The 24,200-nt window shown below is 32.0% G+C and overlaps 2 protein-coding genes across 2 annotated transcripts; both read right to left on the reverse strand.

The window, feature by feature from the left end:
- Positions 1–9,890: 9,890 nt before the first annotated feature.
- On the reverse strand, positions 9,891–14,640 carry LOC135964259 (aminopeptidase N). Its single transcript, XM_065516444.1, has 5 exons — positions 14,051–14,640; positions 12,339–12,494; positions 11,803–12,277; positions 11,506–11,744; positions 9,891–11,446 (listed from the first exon to the last, which is right to left on the reverse strand). Exons 1-5 carry the CDS (start codon positions 14,590–14,592, stop codon positions 9,952–9,954), a joined length of 2,907 nt encoding a protein of 968 aa, XP_065372516.1. The 5' UTR covers positions 14,593–14,640; the 3' UTR covers positions 9,891–9,951.
- Positions 14,641–18,376: 3,736 nt separating this feature from the next.
- On the reverse strand, positions 18,377–24,035 carry LOC135964260 (aminopeptidase N-like). Its single transcript, XM_065516445.1, has 5 exons — positions 23,385–24,035; positions 23,093–23,248; positions 20,881–21,355; positions 20,582–20,820; positions 18,377–20,505 (listed from the first exon to the last, which is right to left on the reverse strand). The coding sequence occupies exons 1-5, from the start codon at positions 23,915–23,917 to the stop codon at positions 19,041–19,043; spliced, it is 2,868 nt and encodes a 955-aa protein (XP_065372517.1). The 5' UTR covers positions 23,918–24,035; the 3' UTR covers positions 18,377–19,040.
- Between the last annotated feature and the right edge of the window lie 165 nt (positions 24,036–24,200).

The following is a 24,200-nucleotide window of genomic DNA, read 5'->3' on the forward strand; positions in this document are numbered from 1 at the left end:
GTGCTGGGACGACTAAATGTTTTCTGATGAGACAAAAATAATGTTGTACTGTCATGATGGAATCCAAAAAGTTTGGCGAAAACCTCTGACAGCTCTAGAAAACAAAAATTTAATTCCTACAGCTTTCAGTTATGGTATGGGGTTGTATACCCAGTAAGGGAGTAGAAGAAATCAGGATTTTGGATAAAATGTTGACGAAATAAGTTTATCTTAATGTTTTAAAAACCAATCTAAACGCTATCATTCTGAAATTCGGTTTTGTTGACCCGGTAAATTCAAACAAGTTTTAATACAAACTTAACTCTTATTTATTTGGTCGTGGTTACTATATAACTGTACAAAAGTTGTTGATACCCCTGCCCGAAGTCCTGATATTAACCATATCGAAAATTTGTGGGTACAAATAGCCAAAGAATCAAAACGAATAAATTAAAGAAGAGTGGGACAAAATACCCTTGGAATATGATATCCCTAAGCTAATTAACTCAATTGGCAGCCGTAATTGATGCTCTAGTTGGACACACAATATATTAGCAGCTAAAACCCTGGAAATGTATTTGACAGTATAAAAATTGATTTTTTTTCCTTTTTTATTATAAATATGAATGGTTTTATTGAAATTGATATATGTTTATAAAAAATGTGTTGAAAATAATAAAGAAGTTGATTATTTATATTAGTAATCAATGTTTTCTTTGAAATTTTGTTATTTTTCTCTATGTGCAAAGAATTTTTTGAGATACATATATAAATTAAAGATTTATGACCGATAAAGTCCAATTTCGGAAGGACATTTGTATGGGGGCTAGGTGAAATAATGGACCGATTTCAGCCAGTCCTTGGGACGAAAAAATAATATGTACCAAATTTGATCGAAATGTCTTCAAAATTGAGACCTGTACTCTGCACGCAAGGTTTACATGGACAGTCAGACGGACGGACGGACATAGTTTAGTTGACTCAGAAAGTGATTCTAAGTCGATCTGTATACTTTAAGGTGGGTGTTAGACTAATATTTTTGGGCATTACAAACATCTGCACAAACGCATTATACCCTCCCCACTATGGTGGTGTAGGGTATAAAAAGTGAAGAATTAAAATCATACTTTGACGTAAATTGAAAATTCTGCCTGATGTTTCTACCATGTGTGTTAATGTATCATACAATTAACATTTCTAAAATTTATTTACTATGAGGGTATTCATTTTAAAAAAATGGAAAATTTCACTTTGATTTTTTTTTACAAAAACAAGAAAAAAAATAAAAAAGTATATTTTTTTTTGTGGAATTTTGTTCATGTTTTTGTTGTGTAAAAAATCAGAGTGTAATTTTCCATTTTTTGAAATGAATAACCTTTATAGTGTAAACTAGACGTATTTTTACTATTTTTAATAAAAACAAATTGTTTCTCCCTTTGGCGAGGGTATGGGAATTGCCAGGTTAAGAAAATTTTCATAAAAATATTTCGAAAATGTTGCAAATTTAAATTGATTTATAAAATAGGTCCTTTAATTTACAAGAGAACGCTTCCAATACGTTGACAAGTGTGCCACAGCTGTGGCTCGATCCAGTTTCGAAAGTGGCGAAATTAACAAAATTTATAAATCATTTTATAATCGTCTGTCAGACAATGTCAAGGTACGAATATATCAACAAATTCTTTTGAAATACATACATACATACCTAAATACATACATATATATGTATGCATGTATATAATTGTAGTAATTGTAATCGTACTTTTCAAGGGGAATTTTTTTTAACTTGTGTCATTGTTTGTTTTAGATTAATCAGTCGATTGGTTTTATAGCCAGATTTATAAGCTTTTTCTCAATATACCTTAAGTTTTTATGTTTTATTTGTATTAATCTTATCTAGTTGTACGTTAACAATTGATTATAAAACTTATAATTGAATTAATATTTTTCTTAAATGCGATCTACTATGTATAAGTACAATTTGATTTTATTTTTATTATTGTTTTATAACAATAAATCGCTAGTTGATTTTATACTTATTATTATCATAGATTTCTATTAAAGCTGTTTACTTATTTGATTAGCCATACGATTTATTTGCCACAGAATGTCAAAGAATGAACGGAAATGTCATATTTGGGGACTTTAAATGAGAGTTAATTGTTATTGATTAAGTTTGGTTGGCATGTACTCATATTTGTAGGTATTTTAATAGCTTCTTTTTATGCTTCCAAGTCAGTAATCATAATAACATATGTAAGTTTATTTCAAATGTGTTATATCTTATCAATATAAGAAATATTGCAAAATCATTGAATTCTTAATCTTAAACATGTTGATTAAAGGAAAAGAATGGAACATATTAAATAAGTTTTTCACAAAAGATTGTTATATATTTTAATTTTAATACCCACCATCAACATAGATGGGGGTATATTGATTTTGTCAGTCTCTTTGTAACATTTGTCGTGTACCCACTCTAAGAAGATCTAGCTATATCCTTCCGTATGTCCAACTGTCTATTGAAAACACTACCCATACCAAATTAGCTAGCTAACTGAAATTTTTCACAAATATACTCTGTTATAATCGGTCGGCCCATTATTTCACCCAGCCCCCATAAAAATGTCCAACCCAAGTCAAACCCAATGAGTTATCAATTGATCTAACAACATGATCAATCTTTCATGTAAATATGAGTGAGCATGTTTGCACGCTAAAAAAGAGAAATTAAATTTATTACACAGTTTCATGACCAATTTCGACATAACTACACTATCGAAAGCTTTCTTATAAAATCAGTTGTACTTACTAAAAGAGTAGTAGCACTACAATTCTGTCCGATTGATTGACATGAAGAAATTCATTATGATTGATATAATGCATCATCTGATCCTTAATAAGATATTAGAAAATCTTTGAAAGTATAAGAATCACAGAAATAATAGACCTCACAGGCACATTTCCAAACCGTGGGTAACTCAGGGGTCACAATTGAGGTATTAATGAGATGTGTAATATCCAGCTAAATTAGACTTGATTTTGTAAAGTCCAAGAATATATCAGATTCTTCCACCGAATGAAAGGAAAATGAGTTCACCCCAATAAAATTCAAACTGTTGATGGAGAAAGATGTTGGCATTATGCTAAACAATTAAAGTTTTTGAAGTCATCGTTTATGTTTTTTTTTTGCAAATCTTTGCCGACAAGGTCCTCTGGCTTAGATTAATATATGAATTTGAAAATATGTCGAGCCCTTAGCGCCAAATTATCGTAAGCGACATTTTTAAAATTTTTGTTTTATTGCAGAAATTAAAATTTTATGGACCGACTGATGTTAAAGAAGAAGTGTTGTCGAGTTTAAGTTTTGAACGTGGACCTCATGGGTCCACCAGGGGCGCGACCAAGGGCCCTCAAAGTATTACACCTCGGGTATGTTACATTTTTAAAACGATATTATTTCTTGGTTTGAGTTCCGATTTCAAAAACATTATACATGTTGAATCTTCTTCCAGTTTTTTGATAACAGCGTATCAATATATTTCCCGATTTTCTCCAGTTTTCTTTTATTGAACTAACAACACATGTATGTGTCAAATGGAAAAAGAACTGTTTAAAAATAATGACTAAGTCCAAAGTTATATACATTTAAATTAAAAAAAATTTTAAAAAGCAATTTTTCGATATTTTTTTGGGAAAAAAGAACTTTATTTCTTTTTAAGTTATCGCAAAAAATTTCTAAGAGGAACCAATTTAAAAACCAATCGTTGTTACCGAGGGGACCAGGTCCTTTCAAAAAACACCTATTTTTTATGTACAATAAAACTTTAGGGCAAAAATTCTCAAATCGCGTATCCGATATCAAAATATAGTAACCGATTATAGGTGGCTCAATATGTTTCTAATTATTTTGTAAAGGGTCCCGATAACCCCGACTCTGGTATGGATATTATAGCCAAAAAAACTAAAAATTACCATTTTTGGAATTTTTCAACACTTTTTTGGGAATTGCGGGATTGCTGATAATAAATTTCAAAATTCGTTTTTTTTATTCGTTTAAAAATTTAATTTTAATTCGAAAAATTTTTATCTATGCAAAAATTCAATAAAAAACATTTTTTGTCATATTTTTCTATAAAGTATTCCATGAATTTTTAATTGTCAAAAGTTATAAATATTTGTGAAAAATAGACAAATAGCTTGAACGAAATTATATTATATCGCATCATAACATTTTTAATTCTATGTATAAATTTCAAAATAATCAAAAAAACCTTCTCCTGTAAAATTTGTGTTTTGTCGCATACGATAATTTGGCGCTAAGGGCTCGATGTATTGTAAACCGCATTTTTATAAGAGACATTCACGCATTCAATAAACAAGCACAGAGTTTTTATTGTCCATCGAATTCAGAGTTCCTTTGATATTTCATTTGTTTGGTCAGAAGATTTAGTCAAAATGATTAGATTTCCAAAAATGCATACGCTACAGAAATTTGTATTATACAATTTTAGTATGTATCTAGATAGATTAAAACTACCCTGATTAGATTGAAATATCCGTTTTTGATATATCCAAAAATGCATACGCTACAGAAATTTGTATTATACAATTTTAGTATGTATCTAGATAGATTAAAACTACCCTGATTAGATTGAAATATCCGTTTTTGATATATTTTTATTTTATATACAGATAAGTAGTTCTATCATATCGAGCCCTTAGCGCCAAATTATCGTAAGCGACAAAACACAAATTTTACAGGAGAAGGTTTTTTCGATTATTTTGAAATTTATACATAGAATTAAACATGTTATGATGCGATATAATATAATTACGTTCAAGCTATTTGTCTATTTTTCAAAAATATTTATAATTTTTGACAATTAAAAATTCATGGAATACATTGAAAAATATAAAATTTTTCGAATTGAAATAAAATTGTTATTTATGAACAGTTTTTAATGAAATTTCACAGTTATGTAACATTTTCTATTAAAAATGGAAAAATAAAAACGAATTTTGAAATTTATTATTAGCAATCCCGCAATTCCCAAAAAAGTGTTGAAAAATCCCAAAAATGGAAATTTTTAGTTTTTTGGCTATAATATCCATACCAGGGTCGGAGTTATCGGAACCCTTTACAAAGTAATTAAAAGCATATTGGGCCATCTAAAATCGGTTACTATTTTCTGATATCGAATATGCAATTTGAAAATGTTTGCCCTAAATTTTAATTTTACATAAAAATAGGTCTTTTTTGAATCGACCTGGTCCCTTCGGTAACAAAAATTTTTAATTTTTTTTTTCATTTAAAATATTTTATGAAAACTTAGCTTTCAGAAAGTATAAATTCCTATACAACCTCTTCGAAATTTTTTGTGATAATTTAAAAAGAAAAACAGTTCTTTTTTCCCAAAAAATTAGCGAAAAATCGGCTTTTTAAAATTTTTTAAATTCAAATGCATATAACTTTGGACTTAGTCATTATTTTTAAGCAGTTCTTTATTCTATTTGATACTTACATACATACGTTGTTAGTCCAATGAAGAAAAACTGGAGAAAATCGGAAAATATTTGGACACGCTGTTATCAAAAAACTGGAGTAGGCTGGGTAAAAATATTGAAAATTTAATTATCAAATGCGAATATCTCCTAAGCTATAATCGGAACACAAACGAAGAAATAGGATCGTTTTAAAAATGTAACATATCAGAGGTGTCCTACTTTGAGGACCCTTGGTCGCGCCACTGGTGGACCAATGAGGTCCACATTCAGAACTTAAACTCGAAAGCACTTCTTCTTTGCGCATGTGAAATTTCATACAAACCAATCTAACCATTTAGAAGTTACAGATTTATTTCCTTCTTCTTTTTCTATACCACTATGTGTCGCTTACGATAAAATTCGTTTACTGTAAAATGTAAACATTGACTTACGATAAAATCTTACCCCCTATAATTTTGAAGTTATTAACAATTTTGATATTCTGAGAACGCTAAAACATCAGTCGGTCCATAAAATTTTAATTTTTGCAATAAAAAAAAAAAATTAGAAAATGTCGCTTACGATAATTTGGAGCTAACGGCTCGATATGTCCACAGATATAGTAAGTGTAATGATGAAGAACAGATATTTGGAGTAAAGTTTTTCTGATCAACAAACATTTTTGATCATCAGAATTTGTATTTAAATATTGCATTTGATAAAATAACTATCAATTTATTACTTTTAATTTTTTAAAATTTATTTGGATTAATTTACAACATTCTTATTTAATCATAGTAAAATTGTATTATTTACAATAAGTGTAATAGAAATATAATTATCAAATTGTTATCACGTGTCTGTGTCAAAAAAGATTAAAAAAATATATATTATCAATAAAGAAGTCATAAAGTCCGCATCTATCAAGGTCAATCACTACATGTAACGACACAAGCCAATTTTTAATAAATCCATAAAACATACAATGAATAATAAGAAATATATGTAATTGTAATTATTTTGAAGAGAATGATAAAAGATAAACAATTAGAGTAAAATGTCTTAAAAATGGTTAAAACTTTAAATTTAGGAACAAGTAGGATTAAACTTAGCTTAACACGCTGTTATATTAAACATGAATCATATTTTGCCGGCTTTTTTGAGAATCGGTGCTTTGCTTTTTTAGAATTTTTTACTCAAATCTAAAATTTTTTTTTAAAAATTGGCCAGAAAAAATATATGGGCTTTTTTGGGAAAAAACGTAAAAAATACGGCCTTTTTTACAATTTCTAACTTTGGATGCGTATAACTTTTTATAGGGAAGAGATAACTGATAACTGAGAATTGTATCGCCAATATAGCTGATATTTTAAAAATAAATGTCAACCCTCCGTATGGCCGCCATATCTAAAAAACAATAAAAAGATCGAGCAAAATTAAAAAACATAAATCAATAAACCTGAATATCTCTTCAACTAATAGAGATAACCTACACTTGTAAGCGTATTTTTTGTATATCTTCTCAAGGACTATATCTGATCAAAACTGGATTTTTGGCGATGTTTTTTAAAAAATTTTAGACCCGAGATGACCAACTTTGAAGGGCTACGTTCCGGCCCTCATTAGCACTAGTAAGCTGAACAAACGTAAATCAACTCGAAAACCGTGTGAAATTTCGTAACAATATCTCCAATAGTTCCCAAGATACCGAATTATTTCCAACAAAAAAAGTTTCTAAACTACTGTGCAACCATCAATATGTGGCAATACAATATTTTCCTACAATTATGGACCGATACTTACAAAAGTTGGTAGAGAGATTTAGGTTCATATAAAATTTCCTTATGACAAATTTTACGATATTAATTGATATAAGACAATTATGAATCTTCACGTCATTTTCTGAGATGGATCTTGTATGGGTACTAGGGACAAATATAATTTTTAATATCTGAAGAAATGCCAGAGTTAAATTTTTTTAATCAAACTTCTTGAGAAAGTATGTAATACGTTTGACCAGTTGCGTCGTATTATGAAATTTACTAAAACCAAACTGTTCCTTAGGAATTATACTATTGGCTGTATGACTTAAAAATGTGTGATTTTTTAAAATTTGTGCAATATAAATTTATTCAAAGTATTGGCCATTGTTAGTTATGATCTTTTCCTATCTTTCTGGCAACATATGTATTCCGAGCCAAAAGAACTGCTCATCTTTTGAGGCAAAGAACGAATTAAGGCAATTTCGGATACTCTGTTCCAAAGTGAAGCGTATCCCAGAGAGAGCGTTCTGCATCGATCGAACAAATAGTAGTCGGACGACGCACAGTGGTATTTTTTTGGCAAAAAGTAAATTTTTTACAGTTATTTTTTAGAAATCTGTAGAGAAATGTTTCATTAGTAGAAAACCATGATTTGTTTTCGAAAAAAATAAAATTTTGTATAAAAAAGAGTGTGGTAAAGTTATGTAAATATTATACAACGAAAACTGATGAAAATTTTACTACATTTCAGTTGTTTATTAGAAAAAAAAAATAAGTTAGTTCGGTCTACCTCCGTGTTAGTACTACTACTAAATTAAAGTTTGGAATATTTTCTTTCATTTTATGTAAAAAAATTCTGATCGACTGAACAACTTATAAATTTTGTGATAAAACTCACGTATTTTTTATGAATATTTACAATAATTGGAATTTGGCTTTGATGTCGATTCGGCTGGTTGACCTTACCTTACGCTTCGGGTTATCGTAATGGATCCATTTTTCATCGCAAGTAATGATTCGGGGCATGAATCAGATTTCTTTCGCTTTGAATGTGAACGAAATCTTTCATTCGATATTATGAAACAATCCATAATTGTGCAAGAGTTTACGTGTTAAATATGGGAAACCGTAGAAGAATTTCATTGAAAGAAAAAGTAAAAAATTTAGATGAATGAAATATGGATTAACAAAATTCTCATCATTTTGAAGAAAATAAAAACAATAATTTTATCGTGACTAAGTGTTTCCTGTAAATTATCTCCACACAAATTAAGTGGAATCTGGAATCTTCAAAATCTGTTTTTTTGAAATGTTTGTCCAAGAGTTTAATTTTCTACAGGTTGAATCATTTTCAGAATCGAAATCCCTTACAATGAATGCTATATTAATCGTGGATAATGCACCAAGCCAGCCTCCAGAAGAACAATTAGTAAAAACTACTAAAGATATACAAATTTGCACGATATTCCTTCCTCCTAATGTCACACAACTCATTCAACCTAGGGATCAAATCGCCATACATTTAGTTAAATTCCAATACAGAAAAAGTTGTGAAAAATAAAAAAAGAAAAAAAAACATCTCGATATACCGATTTTTTTCAATTTAACGAATGGGCCTGACAACATATCGTTCGTTATACCGGTATTTGCTTGTAATTTGGTAGTAGACAATACGTTCCGTTAAAATAAATATGTGGCTATAAAATGGCTTAAACCAATAATTTATAGACATAGAACTTCAATAACATTTGTTGCAAAATTGATTAATAAATTCCGTGCCACAGAATCAGTGTAGCCCTGTGTTATTGTTATCTTTTAAAAAGTATGTAAAAGTGCTGACGATCGTTATGTCTGCACACGAATTTTGGCACAAACAGAAACTCGTCCGAAAATATATACGTTAATAAATAAATTTATTTTATTGCCTGACATAAGGCGTAACATATTCGTCTACTTTCCTACACATACATATGTACATATTTTTATTATTGTTAAACATTAGGATGGCTAGAAAAAAGTTGACGATCTTTCTAACGAGTTTGATTGCCTTAAAATATAATTTAAAAAATTGTTTGCTTAAGTGTTAGAAATTGGTCAGCAATATCCTACAAACATTTTTATTTATTGATCCAGCTAATGCTCTGGAACCGAAACTGAGAATGCAAACATTTATCAAATTAATGTTTGATTATAATACAAACGATATCAGTGAATGTCTAAATGCAAACATTGTGAAATTTCTCAAAATAATCTCAAAAGAATTAGATTTCATTAGATTGGTTAATCAAGTACATACACACTCACGAATACTAACTATATAAACATCGACAGTTGATCTTGAATGAAAGTGTATTTTTATTGAAATCAACATTGTTATCAGTTTCAAATATCATTATGTGTTAATTTATGATTTAACTACTATTAAATACCACTGCTAATCGAGCGCTTGACATGTGACCGACGGGCTTTTCGCAACTATAAATAAACCCAGCAGTATCGACATGTTTATCAAAAAAACCCGTGTAAAATATACGACTCAATAAAAAAAAGTATTGAACTTTGAGTTACAATTATGTTGTTTTTGTTTAGTATTTATTATACATACTTATTTACAATACAAAAAAAAAAACGTAATTACAAACACTAAAACATACTTATACTATGTACAAAAAATTAATTAAAATATCTATCAACATAATTGCACTAAAAAAGTTTAGCTAATTCAAAATAGACGTGTAACCGCCATGACAAGAGCCGATGCTATCAGTACTGCAGATGTTGTAAGACTTGCACTACCATCATCTTCATTATCATCATTTCCGCTATTATTACCGGCACGATACAATGCAATCCATGACATAAGAGGTTCACGATTATCTGTAAGCCATTCGAAATTATCTGCAATTGTTGCTTTCACATCGGTTTCCAGAGTAGCCTTGACATGTTCACTATTCTTTACCGTAGCCACCAAAGCCAAAAGTTTCTCTTCCTGTTTCTTGTTGACCACATAAGAAGCCATTCCGCGAATATCATCATCCAGGGGATTGGAACCTCCGAAACCACTCTTCAAATTTCCATATTCATTATAGTTGTCATTCAAGAAATCAATACAGGCCAAAAGACCCACCTCACCACGAGAATAGGCTGGACTAAGCAGAGTATAACGTTCTTGTTTGCGCAATTTGTTGGTCTCATCAATGGAGCTCTCGATGAGTTTCTTAATGTGATTTTCGTTTTGTGAACAGCCCAAAGCCGAAATAAGTAGACGACGCAAAGCCTGATCTGTAGAATCCATGAGTTTGTTGTAGACAAAGTTGAATTCCTCATCGCCTGATTGTTTAAGACCATTGCAGTAGATTGGTGTTTGTAGATTGGGTTCAATGGCGGTATTATCCTTGACTAATGCCTTCAATTTGTTGTTGGTTTCTTCCAAACAATCAGTAACGCCGGCCAAACAAGCCAAATTGATAACCACATTGCGGGTGTATTTTTGATAATGATGTTCGCCGGGTATATCGTTGACACCCAATTTCTCATAAATGGGGCCAATTTGTTCGGCCACAAAGTATTTGAGATCATCGTATTTGGCATCAGCACTCAAATAACGGTTATATGTGGTGATAATACCATTGGCTGTTGCCCAGGGAGCATATTGATCTTCTTTCTGCAAATAAGTCAACATTTTCAAGACTATAGCATGATCCAAACGATTGGAAACACTTAGGCGGTAGGCATCATGCATCAATTGAGCACGATTACGAGGATGAATCCTGTAGGGTCTCTGAATCAAACCTTCTGTGATGAGATTCCAATTGTCTACATCATAAGTGATGCGATAATAACCGGTCGACTGTTTGTTGAGTATCAACCAATCATTCTTGTCAATTTTAGCGTCTTCTACCTTCATCTCAGTAACATTCAACAAATAGTGGGTAGCTTCAGTATTGCGGAAGTCGGGATTCGAGGCAGCAGCATAGTTAATGGGAACATACCAGGTTTTGTTGTCTTTAAAGGTTTCATCGTTGTGGAAGGCTTGTTGTTTAACAGTGAAAGTACCATCGGTATAGTTACGTGTAACAGTCAACAAAGGATAACCACCCTGGCGTGACCAAGTGCCCATCATTTCGCTAATTGTGGCAGGGATTACATGATTTTCCTCCTTGGCAGCAGTTTGGATGGCAGTGAAAAGTTGCTCTTCTTCGGCGGCACTATATTGGCTGTTGGGGTAAATATGTTGAAATATATTCTTTGCAAAAAGTAGCTCAGCAATACTTACTTTACAGTCAAATAGTTGTGTAAACCTTGTTTGAAAACCTGGTCGGTCAAAGCATTGCTCCACATGTACAATACAGAGCCAGCCTTACCATAAGAAACTGAATCGTAAACCCTGGAAATTTCATCGGGCTTCTGCACGTAATGGGTCATGGGTCTGGGAGAATTGCTGCCGTCTCTGGTCAAAGCTGTTTGATAGTCGCTGGCATGGAATTCTTGCCATACACCCCATTCAGGATACGCCTATAGAAATTGAATTAATAAAATATGTAATTTAACATAACTTCCTCATTATATTTACATCATCCAAAGCTCTGTAGGAGAATAAGGTGGCAAAGCCTTCTTTCAGCCACAAATAAGTCCACCATTGAATTGCTACATAATCACCAAACCATTGATGACAGATTTCATGTGCAGCAATACTGGCAATATTGGTTTGAGTAAAGACAGTTGAGGTGTCCTTATTGTACAGCATATATTCCTCACGATATGTAGCCAAGCCCCAGTTTTCCATACCACCGGCTGCAAAATCTGGTATAGCTACTTGATCCATTTTAGGCAACATAAATCTAACGTCATAATATTCCGATAAACGTTCCGTAATCAACATGCCAGATACTACAGCCCATTCGTGCTCATTCTTAGCACTGGGACGAGAGTAGACGCGTTGTGGCAAACCGTTCAAAATACCTTCGGTGTATTCAAAATCGGATACTATAAAGGCCACTATATAGGTGGGTATACGATCCGTGGTTAAGAACACTGTTTTGCCCTCACTAAGGCAGAAAAAAATATATAAGAAACTTGTATAGAGAGCAAGTATTTATGAATATTTACCTTGATAATGCTTCGTTAACTGGCATATTTGATATGGCTGAATAGATGGGACTGTGATTTATGGTGATGGTGAAATTGGCACGTTTAGCTGGTTCATCATAACAGGGGAAAGCATGACGAGCATCAGTACTTTCGAATTGGGTGGTGGCCAAGTAACTGAAATTATTTAAAAAAAAAATTAAATGAAAATTTTGAAATTTATTGTGTGAAAGAAAAAAATACGTCTAAATTATAAGATCGCCATCTAACTTCTCTAAATTTTCCAGATATTCGATATTGTGCACCATGATCCCGATAGAGCAACTGCAATCTGAATTCTTTGCATATAAGGGGATACATATTATTAGATTTTTCTTTTGTTCGTATAATTCGATAACCAGTCAAGGATAGTTCATGAAACGAAGTCGACCGTAAGGCTCCCGATATCATTCTCATTGTACTTTTCAATCTGCCTTGATGAAGAATAGAGTTTTTCACGGGAAATCCCGGGAAGAAAATCCCGGGATTTCAGCAAAATTTTCAATCCCGAAATCACGGGAAATTGTGCGAGAATTCCCGGGAATTATTTCCTTAGTTTTAGTCATGTTTTTTGAACTTGACTTTCTCTAAAAGATGCTTAAAAATCCAAAACAAATGCAGAAGATTCATACAACAAGAAAGATTTAACCCAAATAGACCAATAACAAGTTCGTTATTTAAAATATTCCAAAAACTCGTGAATGTTCAGGGATGTCACAGAATTCTCTTCCGATCGAAAGTGGAATTATTTTAGTATGTTTCTTTTTCACAAATAGTAAAACGAATATATTTGGAGTAAATCTACCTTCCGTGAATTAGAATTTTGTTTAATATTATTGGGTTTTCTTCAAGTTTCAATTAACATCTTTACTTAATTTTTGATTTACATCACCAATTCAAAATAAAATATTTATTTTTTGCGAATAATCAGAAATAATTGGAATCTAACGAAAGTAATCTAATTTAAATTGAAGCCATTCAGATACAAATGGTGAAAGATTTGGATATAACCAAAATCGAGACAGTTTATCTCTTTAAATTTTAAAATCAAAGACATTTTTTAAATTTTTAACTAAGTCTACATTCTTAAAATTTAATAATTTGTTCTAGGCGGGAATTCCCGTGATCCCTGAAAATTTCAAAATGTATCCCGATTTCCAGAGAAAGGAAAAAGTGCGGGAAAAGAAAAACTCTAATGAAGAAGCATACACACAGAAAACGGATTCGTAAACGCAACCGAATTTGTTGCCAATCGAATGATTCGGTTGCATACATAGAATTGTTCGGTTTTAGCAACTGAAAGAAGAATTTCGTTTAAAGCAACCAAACTTTTGTTACAAGTTCTAAAATTTTGTATCCACAACTGTAAAATTCGGTCACCAAGGCAGAATCATTCGATTGGCAACAAATTCGGTTGCTATTACGAATCTCTTTTCTCTGTGTATGTTTTCCAAATTTGTTTAATAAGATCCCTGCAGAAGTATCCAAAAATCAAATGAATTGCCCACAAACACTATTCCATCTATAGCCCTTCACAAAACCTAAGAAGTTTTCTACTAACAACACAGTTCACTGTATAAGTAATGGCTATTTCGTAAGTGCTAGTTCAAGGCTAACACTAAAAATTCCGATTCCAAACACTAATAGTTCCGATTCAAGGCTTACACTCTTATAAAATAAGTTTTTTTACTTACCGCTCTTTGCCTTCGGCATCGGTATAGGTGGAAATATAGAATCCTCCATTATCGTCACGCAATTTAGCACTATAAACTATAGTCAACTTCCATTTAGTTTCAGCAGCAAATGGAACATCACTTTTACGTTTCAATGTTAAAAATTCACGTTCCAATTCATATTCCCACGACAATTCCTCCGTTTCGCCAGTAGATGGATTTGCAATAGTCACTTTATATTCCTGATCGTGTTCGCGAGCATGTATAACAATCGTAGTGGTGGGCTCAACTACCACAATATCAATAATCACTACACCCTTAAAGGGTTTATCGCCTTTCTCAACATTGGTGGTCAGTGTGATATCGTACTGTTCCGGATATGTAGTATTAGGCAGACGATAGTCTAATACACCTTCGACGGCTTCTGCGCGGGCATTAGGATTTTCAAAACGAACACTATTATCACTTTCAACTAAAACAGGCAAACGACGTGATGCCGACTCGACCGTGCCGGTGAGCAAAAAGGCTGCTAAAGCCAAAACACAAATTGAAGATAATTGCATGTTGCTGATCGTTTGAAAAACAACATGCGTTTAATTTCAAAAACATATTCTAGCCACCATTTATAAACTTTACTATTATAATTTCCATTTCTATTTTATATTATAACATTAAGCATTATCTTTGTTAATAAATAAATTTAATATTTTCAATTAAAAGCGCGATAAAATTATTTAATCTATTAACTGTTTTTTTTTATATTTTATTTGCAAATGACGATTGTAAATATTTTAACTGGACGATTTTAATATAGAGTTTTATTAATAAATACTGATAGTTTTATTTAAACTTACATTTATTTCAGTAATATTTATGTACTAACTAATTTGAACTGATAACGGTTTTGTAGTTTAGTACATATTTTTAGTAAATTTAGTACATGTTTGTTAGTGCTGGTAATTAGTGTCTTGAAACCCGATTAATTATTAACTAATTATTTTGACTGACATAGGTGGAATTAAAAATTCGTGATTTACAATAAATGGCGTATCTTTTGAACGCGGTTTTTGTTTTTAATAACTTATATGTCATTTTGAAGCGTACATATCTGTCATTTATGCTCACTTAGTAATTGAACACTATAGTGTAAACAACAAAGTTTCTTTTTGCTTCGAAAATGTCGAATTTTATACCAACAAATCGTCATATGCGGGAAGTTTTGCTTTACTTCTTTAATTGAAAAAAAGTGCCGAAGTACCGATTGCCACCAAAGCTTATGGTGAATGTGTTCCATCGGTTTCAACGTGCGAGAGATGGTGATTTTGAAATGGAAGACATGCCAAAAATGTTTGAAGACCGAGAATTGGTGGCATTACTTCATGAAAATTGTTGTAAAACTCAACAGGAGCTTGCAAAATCATTGGGTGCAATAGCTTCATTTAAATAAAATGTTCATGAAAAATAACCGGTTACTTATACACGTTGGCCTCATCATGAATTCATATCAATATAATTAGGTATGTTATCAAATATGAAATAAGATTTCGAAATATATGTTTGTAATTGTTTAGGTACTTAAAATTTGATTTGAAGGGTTAGGGTTTTTAAGTGGACCGTAACTGTATCAAAACTATGACGTTTCTAAAATATATTGACACTTTAAAACTAAGTCAATTATAACAAGCAAGAAGGTATGGTCGGTCAAGCCCGACCATATAATACCCTACACTAAGTAAAAGAGCAAAAACATTTTTCTTTTAAAATTTCAATAATTTATATTTTTGAGTGATTTTCGGAAGTGGGCCTTATATGGGAGCTATGACCAATTATGGACCGATCACCTTGAAATTAGATTTATGATTTATGTCTTAATGAAAGTTATTTCTGTGGAATTTTGTGTATATACCAACATTTTTAGGAGATTTATGCACGTTTAAGTGATTTTCGGAAGCGAATCTATATGGGAGCTATGACTAATTATGGACCGATCGTAACAAAATTTGGTGACATGAATTTTGTATATATGAAACTTATTTGGAGCGAAATTTGTGTAGATACATATATAAATTAAACTTTTATGACCGATAAAGTCCAATTTCGAGAGGACATTTGTATGGGGGCTAGGTGAAATAATGGACCGATTTCATCCAGTTTCAATAGGCTTCGACCTTGGGCCGAAAAAATTATATGTACCAAATTTGATCGAAATATCTTCTGTACTCTGCGCACAAGGTTTACATGGACAGCCAGCCAAACAGCCAGACGGACGGACGGACATCGTTTAATGGACTCAGAAAGTCGATCGGTATACTTTAAGGTGGGTGTTAGACCAATATTTTTGGGCGTTACAAACATCTGCACAAACGCATTATACCCTCCCCACTATGGTGGTGTAGGGTATAAAAACCAAATAGCAGAAATTTAAGGGTTTGATAGCATTTACCAAATTAAATGGTAATTTCATGAATATTTAAAAGCAATATAATTTTTTTGAAAATATTTTTTTTAATATTAAATAGAATTTGGGCTCCATTGAAAACATTAACATAAACCGGTTTCATTATCTTATACGTTGCCTAAAGTTAAACTTCTCGAGTATTTTTTTGAGGTCTATGAAATATTAACCAAGATATGGTTAAGATAATCACTCCTATAGCAAATCAATATTTCACATGGAATATGTTATTTTTCGTTCATCAACTTTGTTCACGTGAAAAAAATTACCCTTGTTGTAAAGTTTTTAGATGGAATTTTGTAAAAAAATAAACAGCTATTACGAACAAAATTAACTATTGTGAATGAAAAGTTCATGGGTATATCACGAAAGCAATTTTCCCTTTGAGGGAAATGGATATTTCATGGGAACAAAATGTTCACATGTTATTGCCGATAGGGGTTTATAATTTATGAATTTCAATTGAATCTGAAAGTGCAGTGATTTGAATTTTAACAAAAACGTTTGTAAGGTACAAAAATTATATTTTTTGGTCTATGAAATTTGGAATTGCCCAGTTATTTTTGTTTTTATTTTGTTTACGTTCTTCCCGATACTATCAAGTGTTTTTGAATGTATAATCGCTATTATTAGATAACGAATTCGATTAAAACAGTTCTGTCAAACTATGTTGAAATCAATTTTAATCAACACAGTAAATATCAAATTTACAATGAAAATTAATTGTTGCCAAAGACAGGCTAAATCTAATTCGACCAGTGCATTTGCAAGCGATTTAAAAATTACAAGAAGTACTTTTGATGAAATTAATCTAATTGGTAAAGAAAATTAATTGCTTGTTCGAGGTTTTTAAAAAAGTTTAGATTTTAGCATAATGTTGGTTGATATTTTATTTCAAAACTTTAGTTTCAAAATTATTTTGTTGTTTTTTATATACTTAAATACGGATATACAAGAGAATTGAAGCAAATATTTTGATTCATTCATTTCCCAATTACAGTTCTCGAAATATTGAAAAATAACTGTTAATTTGTATGGGAGGTTCCACGTCCACTAAAATAATCCCGCCTATTTTCATCCAAACTCCATATAGTGATACGAAATTAATTCGTACAAAGTTTAAATTATTTTACGATTATCAAGTGTTCTTCACATATTCGAAATTATGGATTTAAATTGTATGGTTAGTACAATACCGCCCATTTTCAGCCAAACTATATACAATAATAAGTGAGATATTCGGGCAAAATTTTAGACTTCCACAGCTATAGTTCTCCAGATATTCAAAAATAAATATTTTCTGTGTATGGTCCACATCACCTGTTCCGAATCGTCCCATTTTTGGTTAAACTTCATGCACTAATAAGAAATTAATTCGTATTAAGTTTGTCACAATTATTGTTCTGCAATTATTGAATAATAAATATTTACTTGGCTTGCGCACTAAGGTACTGAAGTGAATTCCGCGAAATTTTGCGGCTTTCACAGTTATAGTTCACCAGATTCGCCAAATATTCCAAAATAACTATTTACTTTTCATGGGAAGTGCCACGCCCACATGAAATTTAAAAATATCTGAAGATTAAATTTTAGTTAAAATTCATACTTTGGGTCAAAAAATGCCTAATATTTTAAAAAGCTTACCCCCATTAACACGATGTCTGGTTAGGTGCTAACTAATAGTTATACTGTCGTTTAATACTACTTTTGTATGAAAACTGTCAGTATAACTATTAGTTAACACATAACCAGACTTCGTGTTACTGGGGGTTAATAACAATGTTTGATTAAAAGTTTAAAAAATTAACTTTAGAACATTTTATTACGGATTTTTTCATAAAAAAAATTATATTGGTATTAAAATTGGCGAAAATATGTTTTGGTTCTAAAATTTTAATTAAACAGAGAAAAATGTTTCTAATATCCATCGAATTGTCTTTATTAATTAGATAATTTTATGGCAATAATGTAGCGCGTACATGGCGTAACCTGAAGATCGAATTTTCACGCACTCTTCGCAGTAAATCAGGTTGTATTTCGGCAATAACGCGTAGGATGTTTGCTTCCAAGTTTCTAGTTTATATGCTTAGACCTGGAACTTTATATACCCGCAGAGAAGAAATCAAATGACGTCAAATCACATGAACGCAGTGGCCAGTTAACAGGTCCATGTCACGAAATTATTCATTTGCAAATGTTTCTCTCAGTAAATTGATTGACTGAAACCACATATCTGTCATAATAAAGCCTTCCAATTGAGGCACGAAAATGTTAGTAAGCATGTCTCCATACCGCTCACCGTTATTTCTGAAGACATATGGACCAATGACCCATATAGCGAACCAAACAGTCAGTTTTTCTGGATGAAATGATGTTTCGACAGGTTACACAAGTTCCACATTCCAGAAATCATATTTAAACCTTAATGCTATAAAATTATCTAATTAATAAACCCAATTTGATGGGTATTAAAAACTTGTTCTCTATTTTATTTCAATTTGAAGTTCTCCGCTTCTATAAAAAGCATCCTTTATAAACTTAAAATTATGATTTAACTCAATTATTTAAAACAAACATCATCACTATAGAAATCATCATCACACCAGAGACCGCATGTCCTGCACTGCCAGCACTATTTATACTACGATATTCAGCAAACCATGACATCAGAGGTTTACGATTATTTTCAAGCCAATCATAATTGGCTTTAATTATGGTATTTACATCCTTTTCCAGAGTAGCGGTAATATTTATATTGATCTTTACTGTAGCCACCAGAGCTAAAAGTTGTTCTTCTTGTTCCTTATTGATCACATAAGCAGACATGTCACGTATGTCATCCACCAAGGGATTAGAGCCACCACTACTCTTTAAATTACTATAAACCTGCCAGTTTTCATTTAAGAATTCAATGCAGGCCAAAAGTCCTATTTCGCCGCGAGAATAGACTGCATTGAGTAGAGTATAACGTTCTTCTTGGCTCAATTTATTTGTCTCATCAATGGAGCTCTCAATGAGTTTCTTAATATGATTCTTGTTTTGAGAACAGCCCAACGAGGAAATGAAAAGAGCTCGCAATACCAAATCGCTAGAATCCATAAGTTTGTTGTAAACAAAATTGAACTCCTCATCGTTGGACTGTTTTAGAGCATTGCAATAGATTGGTACTTGTACATTGGGTTCAATAGTCATATTATACTTGACTAAAGCTTTCAATTTATTTTTGGTACCCTCTAAACAATCTTCAATGCCCGCCAAACAAGCAATATCAATGATCACATTGCGGGTGTATTTTTGATAATGAGGGTCACCGGGCACATCGTTAATACCTAGTTTATCATAGATGGGACCAACCATTTCAGCTAAAAAGAACTTGAGGTCATTATAGTTGGCATCGCTACTCAAATATATATTGAAATTGTTAATAATATCATTGGCTGTGTACCAGGGAGCATAATGATATTCCTTCTTCAAATAAGTCAACATTTTCAATAATATGTCATGATTCAAACGATTTGAAACACTTAAATAGTAGGCATCATGCATCAATTGAGCACGATTGAAAGGATGAATCTTGTAGTAATTTTGGCACAAAGCCGCTATGATGAGATTCCAATTTTCATTATCATAATTGATGCGATAATAACCAGTGGACCGTTTGTTGAGTATCAGCCAATCATTATTATCGATTTTAGTATCATTGATCTCAATGCCGGTTACATTCAACAAATAGTGTGTAGCCTCAGTATTTCGAAAGTCGGGGTTTGAAGCAACAGCATAGTTGAGGGGTATATACCAGGTTTTATTGTTCTTAAAGTTTTTGTCATCGTAGAAGGCTTCTTGTATAATGTTAAAGCTACCCTCCTTATAGTTACGTATTACCGTTAACAAGGGATAATTAGCCTGTTGAGTCCAGCTGGCCATCATCAAGCTGAAATTGGCTGAAATGTTGTAGTTTTTCTCTTTCATAGATGTTTCAATGGCTGTGAAAAGTTCTTTTTCTTCGACTGCACTGTACTTGCTTTTTAAATTAGAACAGAAATACCATTTTCGTAATCATTTGAGTCAATAATTTTCATTAAATCTGCAGTACTTACTTCAGCGTCAAAAAGTTGTGTAGACCTTGTTTGAAAACTTCTTCTGTCAAAGCATTGTTCCACATATGCAAAACACTAGCAGCCTTGTTATAGGAAATTGAATCGTAAATAGCAGCAATTTCTTCAGGTTTTTGGACATAAGCAGTCATGGCTTTAGACGAATTGCTAGCGTCTTTGCTCAAAGCTAATTGATAAATACTAACATGAAATTGTTGCCAAATATACCATTCAGGATAGATCTATTTATTTGTATAAATATTTGAAAAAATATCTTTTAGTAACATTCAAAGAATACTTACATCATCTAAAGCTTTGTATGATAATAATGTGGCAAATCCCTCTTTTATCCACAAGTATGACCACCATTTAACTGTGACATAATCACCCAGCCATTGATGTGAAATCTCATGTGCTGATAGACTAGCAATTTCGGTTTGGGCAAAGACAGTGGAAGTATTTGTATTGTACAATAAATACTCCTCACGATATGTGGCCAAACCCCAGTTTTCCATGCCACCTTGGGTGAAGTCTGGTACAGCAACATGGTCCATTTTAGGCAACATAAATGGAAGATTTAAATATTCCGATAGACGTTTCAGCACCAACATGCCAGACACTAATGCCCATTCGTGCTCCTGCTGTCTACCAGGACGAGAATATAAACGTTGAGGTAGGCCATTTACAATAACTTCGCTGTATTGAAAGTCCGAGACAATAAAGCTCACTATATAAGTGGGTATACGAGCAGTAGTTAGAAACACCGTTTTACCGGAACTTTAAATGAACAATTCTATTAGAACAAGTCAATTAGAACAAAAACATATACAGTAGGGTTTTTCTTTTGGGAGGAGTGCCGGATGGATTATTATGACACTTGATAATTCTAAAAAATCTGAGTGAAATCGGATAATCTGAAGTTTTACAAGATTTTTTATATTAATGACTTATGTGCTGTTTTTCAATAGCGAACGAGCGCTTTGAGTGGATATTTGACATGTATTTTGTTGTTGTTACAATAACAAAACGCACGTTAAATTTCCACTCAAAGCACTCGTTCGCAATTGAAAAGCGGCACATAAGTAATCCAGATATAAAACAAAATTAGGTGAAACTCGAGGTAGTCGTGCCATTTGTGGGCCGATTTTCTCGATTTTTTTACGGAAAGTTGATTTCAACATACAGACGAACAGGGCAATATCGAATCCACTGTCTATAACGATTCCCAGTAAGGTGGAGGGTATATGCCCACTAATGATGAAGGGTATATTAAATCAGAAAATGTTAACCCCATAGAGAAACATAGAGAAACAAGAAAAAAACTCAAACAAAGAAATTACTCAAAATAATCATACATACGAGTGTTGTTTTTGTTTTCACATAGTTTTTTCTACTAATACATTCTCACAACTTAGATTTTTGACAACTGAGTTAGGTCTTTGACAGGAGAGTTTCCGCTCTATGTCTATTCTCTATGATTAACCCTTTCACCACTGAACAGTGGGGCAGAATCGAAATTTTTTTTGAAATAAATCTGGCATTTCTAAACGGGTGGTCCGGTCGGAATAAAATTAGTCGTGGACGTATCCAAGGAGTTGGCTGGTTGGTTTACCTGGTAGTTCACTACGTGCGAACAATCAAGTAGAGTAGTAGGGACCTAGGAGTATTCGAGTTTAAGTTATTAAAAGTTAATGTGCTGTTTTTCTATAGCGAACGAGTACTTTGAGTGGAAATTTAACATGTGTTTTGTTATTGTAACAAAAACAAAATACATATAAAACGTCCACTCAAAACGCTCATTCGCTATAGAAAAACAGCACATAAGTCACCGTTTTGCCCAAAAAACAGCAAAAATCTACTATTTTTTTCATTTTTAAATTGAAAATCGTTTATTTTTGGATTCATAATTGATATTGCTCTGAAGTCTTTTTTATATCATAGGTAATTTAATTGTCCAACTAACAAAAAAAGGACGCCCCATATTTTTTAAAAAGCGGACCAAGGTATGGCAAAATTTTTAAATTTTAATTTTGAAATGCCTATAACTCGGAAATTATAAGAAATTAATAGCACACCCCATATGTTTTTTTTCAAGATCTAGCCGAGAGCTTTCCAAAAATATAAAAGTCTTTGAAAATGGAATGGGAAAGAAAAAATTGCAGATATTAAAAAATTTTACATGTTGAAGGTGTCCTGGTTTGAGGTCACATAGCGCCGCCCCTGAAGGATTTGTAGAGCCCATTTTAATAACTTGAACTCGAATACTCCTTGTCTACGCCCACGTCAAATTTTATTTGGATAGAACCAGCTGTTTAAAAATGCCAGATTTATTTCCAAAAAGTTTCGATTCTGCCCCAGTTAAATGATTTAATTTTGAATTTTTCATTAAAATACAGCGAAGTGTTATATATTTATTGGTGAATTGAGACGAAATTTCAGAAAAATTAGGTTTTCTACCAATCTAAACTCCTCAAAATTTGAAGATTCAGATACACCGAAAATAATAAAACATACCTGGACAGTTCTTTGTTGACTGGCATATTTGAAATGGCTGAATAGGCGGGACTGTGATTTATGGTAATGGTAAAATTGGCACGTTTAGCTGGTTCATCGTAACAGGGGAAGGCATAACGGGCATTAATACTTTCGAATTGTGTAGTGGCAAGGTAACTGAAATAATTTAAAAACAACTTACATTTTTAAAATTGGTTGTAATGGATTTTGAAAGTAAATCCAATATTATTCATGATCGTCTAGCAGTTACTCTTAATATATTTTATACTTTAAAATACGACATTCTACTTACTGATCATTGCCTTTGGCATCTTTGTAAGTAGACATATAGAAACCAACTTTATCCTCACGCAATTCACTACTGTAAGTTAAACTCAATTTCCATTTAGTATCAGCAGCAAATGGTATATCACGTTTACGATTTAATATCAAAAAGTCACGTTCTTCATCATACTCAGGCTCCAGCTCTTCCCATTCCTCCGCAGATAAACTCGCAATATTCACATTAAATTCCTTGAGTTGACGAGCATGTACAACGATCTTAGCGGTGGGTTTAACAACCACCAAATATATTGTAACTTCACCTTTATAGGATTTTTCGCCTGTATGAACATTTGTGGTGAGTGTGATGTCATAGTGTTCCGGATAAGTTTCATTAGGCAGACGATAGTTTAACGAAATTTCCGTATTTCCTTCAGAATCTTTAGGAGTTTCAAGATCGGTAGTGTTACTTTTAACTAAGGCAGGCCATCTAAAGGCAAATGCGCCTAAAGCCAGAAACCAAATGGTAAATATTTTCATACTGGTGATCGTGCGTTCGATCATAAACAGTTTAATTAAAAAAAATATAATTTGTTTGTGCTGCAAGTACTTATAATTCTTTGTTTTTGGTATTATAAAATGGTATAAACTATAAAGAATTTGCCATTTAACTTTTATTTGTTTTAGCTTGTCGCAGAAGTTAATGACAACTATTTGATTTTTTTCTAATAAACATTGTTTAAAGTTCATAGTAAAATTTAATGTTTTCTTTCAGGAGATTGATTCGTCACATCAAATCAAATTATTACAGTTATTATATTCATCACCATTAGACTGAAGGGTTATT

The sequence above is a fragment of the Calliphora vicina genome, chromosome 1 (genome assembly GCF_958450345.1).
Source record: "Calliphora vicina chromosome 1, idCalVici1.1, whole genome shotgun sequence".
NCBI lineage: Eukaryota > Metazoa > Arthropoda > Insecta > Diptera > Calliphoridae > Calliphora > Calliphora vicina.